General features: G+C 35.9%; 1 protein-coding gene across 2 annotated transcripts in view; it reads right to left on the reverse strand.

Moving 5' to 3' along the window:
- The window catches only part of FRY (FRY microtubule binding protein), a 164,922-nt gene that overhangs the window by 13,079 nt on the left and 137,685 nt on the right, over positions 1–14,158 (reverse strand). For both annotated transcript variants that reach the window (XM_035542616.2, XM_050715879.1), the window contains 6 exons: positions 13,488–13,688; positions 12,798–12,959; positions 9,023–9,186; positions 7,609–7,798; positions 1,129–1,278; positions 169–267 (listed from right to left, as the gene is read on the reverse strand). In XM_035542616.2, the coding sequence (XP_035398509.1) occupies positions 169–267; positions 1,129–1,278; positions 7,609–7,798; positions 9,023–9,186; positions 12,798–12,959; positions 13,488–13,688 (966 nt within the window). The remainder of the gene's footprint in view (positions 1–168; positions 268–1,128; positions 1,279–7,608; positions 7,799–9,022; positions 9,187–12,797; positions 12,960–13,487; positions 13,689–14,158) is intronic.

Below are 14,158 nucleotides of genomic sequence, written 5' to 3' on the forward strand. Positions count from 1 at the left end.
TTTTTTTTAATTCTGGTTCATATGTTCAGGAAGAAACATTTAATGAATTTAGTATCTGAAACAGTTACTGAATGTTAATTTAAACAGATTTGACATTATCTTCAGTCTCCTGACATAGTACAAGTATACACGCATACAAAAACAAGAACACAGCAGAATCCAGCATACCGAGAGTGTTGCTTCTTTTCTGTTGTTGTATGTGTCCAGGTATTCTTGCAGTTCTAGGACACTGAACTTCAGCTTTTCAAGAAGGCCACAGGAGAGAAGCTGGAGAAATGAAATCGAAAAGGCTAGTAAATGTCACTATAAAAGTATAAAAATACTGACAGAATAGAAAATATATTAGAGAAAATATTTTGCAAAACAATACTTAGATTTACTGATATTTACACTGAAAAATGCTTGATTTTATATTTATGCCAAAAAGAATACTATACTGAGAGCCCAACAGCAACAGGTGCACCTATATTAATTTGCACATGAAATCATTTTCTGTGTTTAACAGCTTGGCAAAAGACTTCCCTAAAATAAAATACTGCTCAAAGCTTAACTAGTTAATCTCCACAGCTCTCCAATGGTGTGAGTTGCAGCTCTTCATGGCCACAGCTGCGGGCCAAAAGCAGACCCAAGATTAGACTTCAGAAGTTCCTACCTCAGTGCTCCTCTGTGAGGCCACACTGTCATTAAGCTTTTGGACAAACATGGGCCAGAATGAAAACAATAAGAAAGGCCACCTCATTTCCTAATCTATGTATTTTTTATCATCCAGCTCACATCACATTTGACTCAAATGAAGCCACTAAACATATTTTCATCTTCCATGCTGAAGTATGTAAAAAATAACTTTTCCTTTTCCATTTGTGGGGCCAACTGAGTCTGACAGACACTTGTTTTATACTGCTTTTTGGCAGACAGGCTTAACACATCCTATTGCTCATCAGTCAGTACTTACCTAATGAAGTAATATGAAAAATTAATAAAAATTTGATTAAGAGCAAGACATAAAAATTAGAGAAGGGAGGTAGGTACCTTCTTGACATATCTGTTCAGGAGTTGCCCTAATGTGAAACTATCAGTGAAATATCACACTGCCATGCAGTACATGCCTTTTGAAAGGAATATACTCACTGTTTCTGCATCTACAAAAAGGGTTGGACATTCTGAGCATGATGTTAACATTTGAGAAGACCTCACAAACTTGGAGCCTATTCCTCGCAGGTTGTCTCCCAGGTAGCTAGCTGCATCACAGGTTAGGAAGCAGAATCTTTTCTGAATATTCTGTAAAGCAAAACACAGCTTATCACATTCTTTACTCAAGTACAAGCTACTTTCATTTCTAAGGAAAATGGCATGCTTTTTTTTTGTTTGTTTGTTTTTAATTGTTATTGTGTGTCTTGCACAGTAATATGCAACAGAGACCATCTCCTTCTGGAGAACTGGAGAACTGAATGCTTGCTCAAGATACTGAGCAATAATTATTATGACAGTATAGAGCTGGGCAGCTGTGGAACTAGTTTCAGAGTTAGTAATGATCTACTGCTGAAATGTATTTTTGTCAAGCTGATTCAACCTTTATAAAGCTTTTTATACACATGCATTTTTTTTTCTTGGCTGTACAGACTTAACAGAGTTGACCAGCACATTACTTTTTCTGCCCATTCCGGGTATTGTTTTGTTAGTACACCATGTCAAGTGGCTAATCAGATAATATAATGGACATCCTAATGCCAAACAGCAGCACAAAAAAAAAAAAACAAAAAAAAAAACAGAAAAGAACTTTTGCTTTGCCCTGTGGGAAAAACCTTCTTAGTAAAACTTTTCTTCTGTTTGGGTGGACTCCAGAAATACTGCATTGCATCCGGGAATTCTTCTTCTCTCTTTTTTTTTTTTTTTTTTTTTTTGATATTTTAAGTTTTAAAACAGTCTAGTCTTCCAGAAACATTCTAGCACTAATATTTTCTTTTCAGTGGCTAATACAGAAAGCAAGTAGTAAATAAAAATATATTTTAATAAAAATAATAGTCTTGCAAGACCTGAAATAATTGTATTGATAAATACAGAGCAGGCTTCACTGCCAAAACATATCTCACTAAGGCCAACTGCCCAGCTGGTGGGAGTACCATGAACACGTTGTTTACAATAAAAGTATGCAACACTTTTATATGATTCACCCCACATAACTATAAGCATTTCTCTGAGGAATGCAAATTAGGACCTGTATCACCGTCAGCATTCCTTACTGGAAATAAGTGCTTCCTGAACAACAATTTGGCTGACAAACATATAAATAGCCTTTACTACACCTGTCCTGGGGTCTGTGAAATACTTAAAATCAGGTGAGCTCAGTTCAGACTTTATGGATAACAGATGATGTAGGAGTGGATGATTTAAAAAAAAAAAAAAAAAAGCTAAAATCACATTGTAATGGATGGTGTATTGGTATACACCAGAACTATTTTATAAAATGGTTAAAGAGAAACTCTCTGCAGCACAATTTCATCATTGCTTATCTGTGAAATTCTCTCTAAACTGAACTGGCTCTGTTCATAGCCAAGATCACATAGACTGACATGATATTGGTACGGTATGTTTCTACCATCTTGCTTCAACACAGAAACAAAGCCCTACACGTGTCAATTAGCACATAGTTCAGATTCTCTGCTGCAATGAGTCTGTAGCTGGGATATGGGGTTCTTACTAATTACCACCAAAGAGGTAAATAATTATGAGCAACTAGCAGAATCATCTAAATCATAGGGCTTGGTGACAGTTGCTTATTTACTACTTGGATATCTTCTGAAAAGAAAGACTAGGTCCAACTCAGTAAAACTTCTGCTGACAACTCTTCTGTGAAAGAAAGGAGATCTAGATTTGAAACTAATCAACAGAGAAGAGGTAGCTGAGAATGTCTAAGTGGAAGCAAATTTAGAAAGATGAATCATGGAACAGAACCCTAGAGATATTGATTGGAAGGGAGCTGTGGAAAACATCTAGTCCAACCTTCACCTTGAAGTGGGACTGGTGCCAACACCACTAGATCAGGTCAGCCATGGTTTTGTCTAGATGAAATGTGAAAGCTCCAAGGTCTGAGCTTCCACAGCCCCTCTGGATAACCTTTTTAAGTGCTGCAGGCCCTTCCTGGGGAGGAGTAACTGAGTTTATGATTCTGAGGCAATGATGAAGAGAGATCACAGAAAAAATACAGCTAGCTGACTGGAGTGCATTCAGAATTTGCAGGAAGGAGCCCGTGAGAAACAACTTCATGGGGAAAAGGAGATAATAAGAGGTGGCCACTTCTTTAGTGAAAAAGAAGACAGAAGTACATTCTGTACCACTTAAAGAGAAAATACATTAAGACACATATCTGGCTAAATCACAAAGACTTCACTCAGAGAAATATTGATGCAAAGAAGAGAACATAAAACTAAGTTCAATTGCTAACTTGGGCACCGAAATTAGAATGACACTGTTGGCACAATAATCAGTGAGGTAGATGGCAAAGAAACTAGGAATAGAGAGAATGACAAGAAAATATTCTAGAGATAATTAAGAGAAAGGCTAAGGACTCACAATGGAGAGGAATAGCTGCTAACAGATGTTACTGAAAATGCCTTCTTTTGCCTTACTGCTCCCAGAAAGGACATCTGTGTACAGCTAAAACAGGTAACATCAATGGGACTCAATGAAAACTCAGGTCAGAATGGATATTTTTACATCATTGCAGATTAGGGAAATTCATGCTATGATAATTGTAATACTGGGTAAAGAAATCTACAAGCCATAACAATTATATTTGAGAACTCACAGAATACAGGGTGTTGTAAAAAAAACTTAAGGAAAGTGTTTATCTCAAAAAGCAAAAAGAATTAAACATTAAGTTTAGGGAAATGTGGAAACATATAAGAGATAATAATAGACAGTACGTATTTGTTTACAGCAAATCATATAAAAGCGTTTAATGTCCATGAAAGGCCTAAATGTTCTATTACGAGAAGCAATTGATATGTTATATATTAATTCATTTACTATCTTAGAAGTGAGGTAGAAAAGCTTGGTCTAGAGGTAACTAGGTATGCAAAACCATACAAGTTAATTATCATCATCTCACTGTTCAGTTTTAAAGATAAATTGAGCAGAATTACACTGGGATTTGTCTCAGGTCTAACCAAGGCGTTAATGAAAACACTGAATAATGGAACATACAACATGCTTATTAAATGACTAGACGATTGAGCCACAGTGCCTTCAAGCTCTTTGGGAGCCAGGATTGTATTTCAGAGGGATCTTGATAGACTGGAGAAATGGTGCAGGGTAAAGGAAGAAGATAAGGTTGTACACGTAGACAGAAACAGTCAAGAGAGCACATTCAGGATGGAGAATAACCAGAAAGGCAAAATTCTATAGAAAAAGATCTGCATACTAGATTGGATTACAAGTGAAAAATTAATTAACTCTATCCTACTGTAAAGTACTTATCAGAGAGAAGTTTTTACACAGAAATAACTTCTACATAACATCTAATCCAATTCTAGTTAGTGCTCATAAAAACTTAGGCTGAAGTAAAGAACCTGCTCTTGCTTTTCAAGGAATACACAGACCAACTGAAAAGAGCCCATGGCAACAGCTACAAGTTTCAAAAAGGTGGCTTATGGTGAAGGTTGAAAGAACTGAAATTAAATAAGAGAAGTTGTGGATAGGTGAAGACATGATAATGCTCTTCACGTACAAGCAGCAACTACAAAGAAAAGAGGAGCACCACTATGGATAGAGCTGTCATAGACATAAAACACAGAAGTTCTGAAATGATTAGGAGCCAGGACTAAGTACTGGACTACATTGCCTAGGAATGTTTTGAAATTTCATCTTAGCCTACAGGTTAAAAACAGTTTAGAGAAGAGTTAAAAAGTAAAAAAAAAAAGACCAAAATGAACACTGTAGTCTGAGCAAGACAAGGACCATGAACTCCTCAGGTTCCTTCTTGCACTCATCTATGAATGAGTTTAAACATTTTTAGTTTATTTTAAGAACATAACTTCCTCAAAACATTTTAGTCATAGCTTCATCAACACCTGATCAGTCTAGTGTTTATTATTCAGTAAACATATTCTTCCTCTACTGCATTCCTTTTCAGATATTCATGGAAGCAACAATCAACCCACTGTTAAAAATACAACAGACCTAAATACTGTCTTAAAGTATTAAAACTTGAAATGGTTAGAGACTATATATTGGTATCTAGGTATTATACTTCACTAAATCAATTTATTTTGCAAATACATGGACTATCAGTTCTATACCAACGTATCTCAGTTTTGTCCTTTTGGGTGCAGATTACACTGACTGAAATCTTTCAAGCAAGGCCTGAATGCATCATATATTTTATGGAATGGGACTATTGGGAGTAATGATGCCAACCATCACCATAATATCAACTATGTGTATGTATATGCCTGAATATAGTCACTGTGTTTTCTGTGAACGTAACTAATAACAAAACATTCCCCCATTTTTTTTCTTGTTAACCTGATGTTTCCTCTTCTGGGGAGGGGATTTTTAGTAACAAAAAGGCTCAACTGTAGAAACTACTTGCTGGCTCTCAAATATACTTGTCTTGGAATCGGATGGTCTTCTGGAAGACATTTGATTTGACAGAATACAAAGAGGCAGCTTAGAGCAGACAGTTTTAAGGATTATCCCGAGATCTCTGAGATATGACCAGTTTACAGGAAGAGTACTTCAATAATTTCAGGAATTTTAAACAAGTTTAGCGTGTTGTGGGCAAACATCCAGGATACCATCAACTTGATGCAGACCAAAATGTAGGTGCCCTGCAAAAAGCACTTCCTTTGCTTCACCAACTATTTAGTTGACAGGCTATTCCAAACAAGGATTTTGTTTCACAGTTAAACATTTTGGCAGTACTTCGCCTCCTGAGCCTAGCAAATATTGGGATTGTTTCTCAAACTTCCTGTTCATGAGGGTCAAAAATCTTTTAAGTTATTGGATGAGTAGCAAAGTTGAACAGTGCAAACACAATACAATTCCAGAGAAGCTGAGATCTTATAAAAAAAAATCTGGAAAAATAACAGAGCTATTTTTATAAACGAAAAATACATCTGTAGCTCCATCTAGAAAATCCTGTTTTGTTGATACTATTAACACCTCTAAATTTTCTTTACTGTTTTCATGTTATACTGTTATTGAAAGATCTTTTGAAAGCAGTATTGAATCTTTCTTATCTAGTTATTATCTGAAAAAAAATTAGTAGACTACCTTTCAAAAACAGGAGAAGCACAACAGCAAGTGCATTGTGTGTATGTCAGGATATGGATTTAAATAGGCACTTCACAGGTAATGTTTAGGTCTTGTATTACATGGTATTATTTGTTTTTTTGCTTTTCAAAAGTACATGACACCATTTCCATTTCACCTCTTCAAGGAGGACAAAAAGGACAAATAACTCTCAGAACACTTGAACAGGGCCACTAATCTCTAGGACTGACGTAACGGCAAAAAGTTGAAATACACATCATGAAGGAACACATGGCTAATTTTCAAAGTTGACCTGTCAACGCTGGGAGTTTTTTTTCCAAATAGTCATTTGTCAGGCAGCATTCAAAAGAATGCCTATCTTTAGGTACCCATATTTAAAGTGGCACAATGTTTAAAAGAGGATGCAGCGTACAGCTAGAGAAGACATGAAATTAACTGCAGAGGAAATAGGATGGAAAAGACAGTCCGAAAGTATGATGCTTCTTTCTTGTAAGAACAGTCTTAAATATACCAAAATATCTTGAGATGGTATATTCATTAGCAGGGTCCCTCTTTGCTAATAAAAAAATTGCATACTCCGAGACCACAGGTAATTTAAGTCTGCATGAAGTTACATAACTGTTGTGTACACTGCTGCAGAATGTGATACATCCTGCAGCTGCCTCATATAAAGAAGGAAAAACAATAAAAAGGCTTTAAAACTAATTACATGCAAATCCAGACAGTGATTTCTTAGAACAGCTTGTACATTTAATGTCTTTTTTTCTTATCTTCTTGCATGATTCTTATCTTTGCACGCATACAGTTTTAGAAAGGAAAAATGCATTTCTAATCTTTAGACACATTCTCTGGAATTTATTTTACATGACAGCAGCTGGATATTTCTATTCATATTATTAGCTACAAAATATTTAATAACGTTGACATTTACATTGGGCATGGTCAAATTTCAACATTTTAAGATGAAATAACAGATTAACAATAGTTTCAGATGAAAAGGCTATTTCCTCTCTCTTACAGTTATTGTTTCAGATTACTTCTAGAGTACGGAAGAAAATACTCTTTGAAGTGGATCCACGTTTTGTAACGTTATCTTCAAACTTATTTTGTAATGTTATCTTCAAACCTGCAACTATGAGATACATATTATTTTTATGACAAAACTAGTCCTAGAGGACGGTTCTGCATGATAGTCAGGTATAATAATTCTGTAACATGCAAAATTAAAATGGTAACACCACTGTTAGTTCATTACTAGTACCACTATCAAGAGCCATCCTAATAGCCATGCACAAATCTAAACATTTTGATGTTCTCTTAAATCTATTTTCTCACCTTAAACAGGGAAGAGAACACATGAAATGTATAAACTGCACAGGAACCATCAGAATCGCACATGAGCTGGTTGATATGACTACGCCAGGCTTCTTCTGCATCGTCACATGCTGCTGGCTGAAATGCAGCAAGGATGGCAGAAAAAAATGGCGAGGGTGGAGGGGAGGCATTTCGATCAACATCTCCAAAACTGAAAGAGAAAAGAAAATAAACTGTGATGAAAGGAAAATAACAAGAAGGTGTCAGATAAAATACACTATAATAGAGAGATGTAATCACAGGACCAATTACAGCATCTTTCTAAAGATACTCATCAACTTTCAAGTTACTTCTGAAAATTGGCATAATGTTGGCCACAATGAGAAAAACCTCCAAATGAGAATTGCTATCTTCAGGCCATCATTATCTATATTTCCCCATCCTGGGATACTTGAATTGCTTTATTATACAATGGTTTGGAGGAAGAAGGCTAAAACTTCATAGGATGATAGAAGCCAGGATGAAAGACACCTCTTCTGGGAAAACTTGGTTATAATAATGTATAGCAAAAGGTATACTTTGAAAAAAATATCTCAGCCTGTGCAAACATCATACATTCTGACCTATTTGGTTTATCTCCCTCCCCCTGCTAATATAACGGATGGGAGAAGATCTGTCTCTTCTCCCCATTCTTAAGACTTCTCATCATTCTGCCATGGTCAATGAAACAGGTTGACTCCAATTTATTAAGAGTACTAAGCTACTTGCTCCTGTGTATCAGCCTTTGAGGTGGAGAAATACTTCCTATGGCTCCCAAGAACAGGAGCTGTTATTCTGAAATGTGGCACAAAGAAAGAGAGAGAAGGCCTCTTTATGCATCCTTACTACTTTACTCTTCATAAATAGATGTTGACTACAATCTAACTCAGCATTCAAAATCTGAAGGAGCTGCACACAGGAAAAATCTTGATGCTTTGGTGCAATGTTTACTGGGGTCCTGCCATGATCATCTGGAGGCTGCAACAGTACACAGATGGGATTTTTGACAGTACTGTGACCTCCTTATGACTCACAAGCAATCAGAAGGATGAATGCATGGTTGATCTGTTGAACAGACAACTAAGCAGCATTTATGTTACTGCAAACTTTAAAAATATATATATTTTTAAAATTGAAATATTTATGTATTTAATGATTAACTGCCTAGATTTATACACAGTTCATATCTTGTTTTCCCTACACAGAGAATATTGTTCTTTTTGGAGTTGCACAATAAACCCACTGATAATTTTGACACTGTCTTAACACTCTAAACTCATAAGAGCTTTACATCTCCAGTGCCCAAAAGAGCCATTCCATGATATAACTAACACCTTGCTACCACTTTGTTGTACAACATAAAAGGATTTTTACATATAGTAGCATATACAAGTACCTGGCTAGAGCAAATTGTTCCAGCCTGTCAACTTTCTCTTCAGTCTCTGTCATATCCAGACTAAGGCTATCGCTGCATTCAAACGCTCCAGGGAGTTCATTTGTAGACCCCGAAAGGTCATCCTCATGGACTGCTATATCTTGCTCTTCATGTACAGCTTCAACCTAGGGGAGTGAATGATGATCTCTTAGAAAACAGCAAATTAATAAGTTAATACCACTAATACCTAGAAAGCGCTTAATAAAAAAAAACAATACTTGACAGAACATTAAATTGCACAGATATAAAGCCCTATATTATAAAAGACACGAATCAAGTTACACTTCAGTAAAAACACTATGTTTGCTTAACTCGATATCTTGGACCAATGTTGGTTTTAAAGTATTTCTTCAACTCAATTTGTCTAGCAAAGAATTTCAGATTTCAATATATTTGGCATCATAGCAGGGAAGTATTTTTTTTTCAGGAAAAACAATAGGGTTCTTTTTACTGCCAGGCTGTCCTCACCATTTATCACTTTGCAGGGTCCAAGAGTGTATTAACGGCTCTCAAAACATATTGAAAACAATCACTGTCTGGAAGACTGTATGCATGCTTAGAATTGAGAGTTATTCTTAGCATGTCATATTTACATAGTAACTGCCATTCAAGAGGAACCCAGGCCATGAAAAGGATTATGCTTCTATCATTTCCTTCCCTTTTTTTTTTCAGTCCATTAGCATCTAAAGCTAATGGACACTTCTGATCACCTCTCTTGATTTCTTCTTGAAATCTTTCCAATTTGTCTTGCATTTTTAGTCTGAACAAATTTGGTTTCAGTTTTAACCTTTTGCCATTTGTCTGCACCATCCACAGCATTTCTGCAAAGCAATTCCTGTTGGGATGACTGCAATGTGAAGTACATAAACTCTATTTTTTTTCTTCTTTTCTGTTTGAGGTGTCTCATGAGGTGTGTGCTTGTGCACAGATGCATATGTGTATGTACGTATGTGTGTTGGGAGCTGGTAGGGAGGGAAGTTTATGGCAAGTTGAATTTGAAGTGAAAAGAGGCCCTCTGCAGGTTACCAGACCTGCTTGAATCCTACAGATAAATTTTGGGGATTTGAATTCCTGAAAATTAAACAAGATAAGAAATTCAGTAGGAGAAAGGTGGTTGATTTTTTTTTCTTTAATAAGCAAAAGTGGTAAGAATATTTCTGAGTCCAAGAGGGATGAAATGAATCACAGCACAAACTGTTTTGAAATGAGAAATAAAAGCTAAAAGGCTGGATTACAAGAATAGGAGCCTGAGCAACTGTCAAGCAGCATAAATGTTTTATGCTTTGTCAAGAAGAAGTTAGTACTAACCATTTTCAAATATGCAATGCTACTGCTGAACTATTCATTTGTTTATGGCAATGACAGCGTTTGTGTAAAGAAAACACATTTTGATGGGATAAAGCACAAAGAAATATGAAACAAACACCTCCCATCCACTGGAGTCCAATACGATGTTCAAAAAAGAAAAAAAGTGGACTCTAAAGATTCACGTAGGAATGGAATTCACATGTAGGATTAGAAATAGAAATAGATAAGTTTTGATAACTTGAAAAATATATAAGACAACATTATCTGAGTCTTTGCACCCACATAGCATTATCATTGTCTTCTGATCCCTTATAAATACTATCTTAAATTATTTTTGTCACTATCTTTAATAGAAAATAAGTTTAATTAACTACTTATCATTAATGATAACATCTGGATTTTGGCACTGAGCCATTTGAGAAGGCCTGTTTAATCTGTCTGTTGCTCTCGTTCACTGCATCTATTTAAAAGCAGAGGTGATATTTTTGATTCTGATGCAACAACTAAACCTTTTCGTATTGCACCGAAGAAGTAACAAACATTTTCCTCTGCATTGCTGACATACCATTAGCACTCTGGAAATAAAAACTCAGACAAAAAGAGAAACAAGAAGGGGCTCAGATTTTGTGTTATCAAATTAAGTAAAAATTACTTAGGTGCAAGTTTCAAATTTTCTGACTAAAAATTGGATGACTTCTTCCTTAAGATAAATACCAAACCAAGCATTTTAACTTTATTTATACTTACTACAGTTTGAGTAAAAACACAGAAGTATGCATACTAGAAGAAAGTATCTATGAGGTAAAAATCTCTAAAAAGGCACTCTGTGTAAAGTTTTTCAATTCAAGTATTCTTCTAACATTGGCAAATCCCTGTCAACTTGGGTTATGTACTTCACCAACATCAAACCTGTCTCAGAACTTCCTGAATTTGCCTGTCAACCTCGCAAGAAACTGCTGTGATTTTTCATTATTTACTTATTTACTGTTTCCAAAGATTTTCACTTTTTGCTGAACACTGGTGCATTAGATGTTGGGGCATTAAAGAAATCTTCATAGTAAAGATTACAAAACCCAGGCCTACATGAAACTTATGAACTGTGATTTGCAATTCTTAATGTGCGACATCAACAGCTACTACATCTGAAGGTACAAGATTAGCCGCAGTCACCACCTGCAAACATATCTGTTCTGACTACAGCTTCCTGAACTGAAATTTTGCCAACTTCTGCTTATAGTTTTTACACGATAACTTGTCTACCAACAGTTGTTTTGACAAATGGTAATTTGTCAAACAGTTGTTTTGACAAATGGTAAGTTTATATTTTCCACAACCATTATTTTAAGAAGCTTCCCTCCTCCCTGATCCTTAAGCACATTTCCCTCCTTCTGTCCTTTCTTCCTCTTAGGGAGGTTTCTAGCACAATTAGTCCAATACTGAGCATAATTCCAACCTCCTTTTCTACAACCTGTCATCTAGAATTCTAGTTTCTGTAACTTCAGTAACATGCGGTGTACCAATTCTTTGCGTGGCTGCATTTGGAAAGGACCAAAAGCAAGAACAGGAATGAAAGCTGATGAATACACAAGATAACTATTTTCCTCTCCTGTTCTATTCTCTTACATTGCTCTTCTGCATAAGAAAACCAATCCAGACATGACAGAGAAAGCTTTACTGTTAAGGCAGAAGTGTCATAAAGCCACAATAAAAAACCCTCAGATTATATTTCTGGAAAGAAAGTGTTCACCTAATCTCCCCAAACCAGAAGTATTATCAAACACAAAATTAAAGAAACTACCCTCACACTGACAACCATTTACCAACCTTACATTATGTTCGTCTTCTGATACATTTGTCTGAAACAAACTGTGATGAACATCGTTGTTTTATCCCTGCAAATCCTGCTGCCTCCTTCCATCCAAGATGGCTTAATATTGTGGTCATGAATTTAAAATTTCTGAATGTCTGCCAAAAGGCAAGAACTGAATCAAATGCACACAACTGTACAATAGGTTCCCACATACAAAAAAATCTCAGTGAATACATGCATACACCCACCCCACGAGTTGGCATATTGTTCTGTTAAATCAGCATGAAGAACAAAAAAGTATTCCTTTAGAGTTGTAACGTGTACCCAGTTCATGAATTTGTCTTCTAATGAGCTAGTAGCATCTTAGTGTATATATAGTACAATGTCCTCAAGAAACAATAAATAAAAACTTTTAATAAAGAAAGCATAAGTAGAACAGAAAGGGTATGAATGTTCAGGAGCATATGAATATACTGTATTACGCCATTATGTACAGGAAGTCAGAATATACTTGCTTTCACAGATCAAACCTTTCATGAAAGTCTAAGTAAAACAAACTTGTTAACATGTTACATGAAATTCACTGTAGTTGGAAAAAGAAAGTAAAATTTTATTCACCTTGGATCCTTCAGACACTTGGAGATTATTCATATCAGGCAAAGACCCATCAAAGCTAGACGTTCCTATATTAAAATGATGAGGGTCTGCTGAAGTTGTGTCACATGATGTAGAAAGTGAGTCAATGTGGTTTGTATCCTCAGATGGGGAAAGCGTTATAATCTGTGCAAAATACATCAAAAGAACAAAAGAACTGAGTATACAGCTACCTTACCTTTTGCATGTTTTTAGGAGCATGCAAAATAAGCATTATATTAAAGGGCAGTGATGGTGGCTCTATTAGTTTGTACATGTAGACATAGTATAACCCTTTCAATACTTCTATCACAGAAATTGTATACAAGCATTCCAGAAGTTAACAATGAAAACCTGACCCAATTTACAAAACAGAAGTCGTGTTCTATTTCTTTAAGTATTCAATGTTACATATATTTACTACTTGCCACTTACGCTATTTGTGAAAGAAAAGGGTAGCTAACCAGGTATGATGCTTCCTGTGTTTTGAATTTTGCATTAAAATTCTTGCATACATTTTCAAATAAGGGAAAAGCAAACAGCGAGAAAATACCGCATTGAATGCCATCCCCCAGTGTCAGCTGATTAGATTGCACCTGGACAAGAGGAAACTAAAAGCGCAGCTTATTTAAAACACAGCCCAATCTATTGTTAAATTGCAGGTTTGCAACTCACTAGGTCTGAGTTCTCCAAGATTTGGCTGGTGGTCAGGTCCTCCTCCTCCGATGACTCATCCGAGTCCTCACGGTTCATTTTGTTCAGGCTGGGCGTGCTCCCTGAGAGCTGGCTCTCCTCCAGCAGCTGCATGTCACACTTGTCCAGGCTATCCAGAGATCGTCTCCGAACTCCCCAGTTGAAGTTGTCCATGCTCTCGCCCTGAAATTGGACGTAGGGTCAGCTTCCTTGATTTGAAACTCATCGTATACAAGGAATTAATCATTAGATCAAAGTTAGGTCAGGAAATATTTTTTATGTAAAAATATAACACCAATTTGATATAGACATTATTTTGTTAAGCCATATTGTAAAAGGAGCGTTTAAAATTGTCCAGCGCTTCACCTGCAGGTAAGAGCAGAAGCATGGAAATGACAGTTAAATGAAGAGTCATTCTTTTCAGTATTAGATGTGTTTCATGCATTTGCCGATTTCAGAATTCTTTTTTTGTAAGTCCACATATACACACATCTCAATACCAGTAGAGCAATGATAGCAATTTTAAGGTCTTTTTCCCATGATGTTTAAAAATATTAGGAGCACAGGTCATAGCAATGTTTCAGCTGTGAAACATACGTTAAAGATTTTTAATTCTTTCTTTATGTACATTACCATAGCGATGAGTTAAGGTA

The sequence above is a fragment of the Cygnus atratus genome, chromosome 1 (genome assembly GCF_013377495.2).
Source record: "Cygnus atratus isolate AKBS03 ecotype Queensland, Australia chromosome 1, CAtr_DNAZoo_HiC_assembly, whole genome shotgun sequence".
Classification (NCBI taxonomy): Eukaryota; Metazoa; Chordata; class Aves; order Anseriformes; family Anatidae; genus Cygnus; species Cygnus atratus.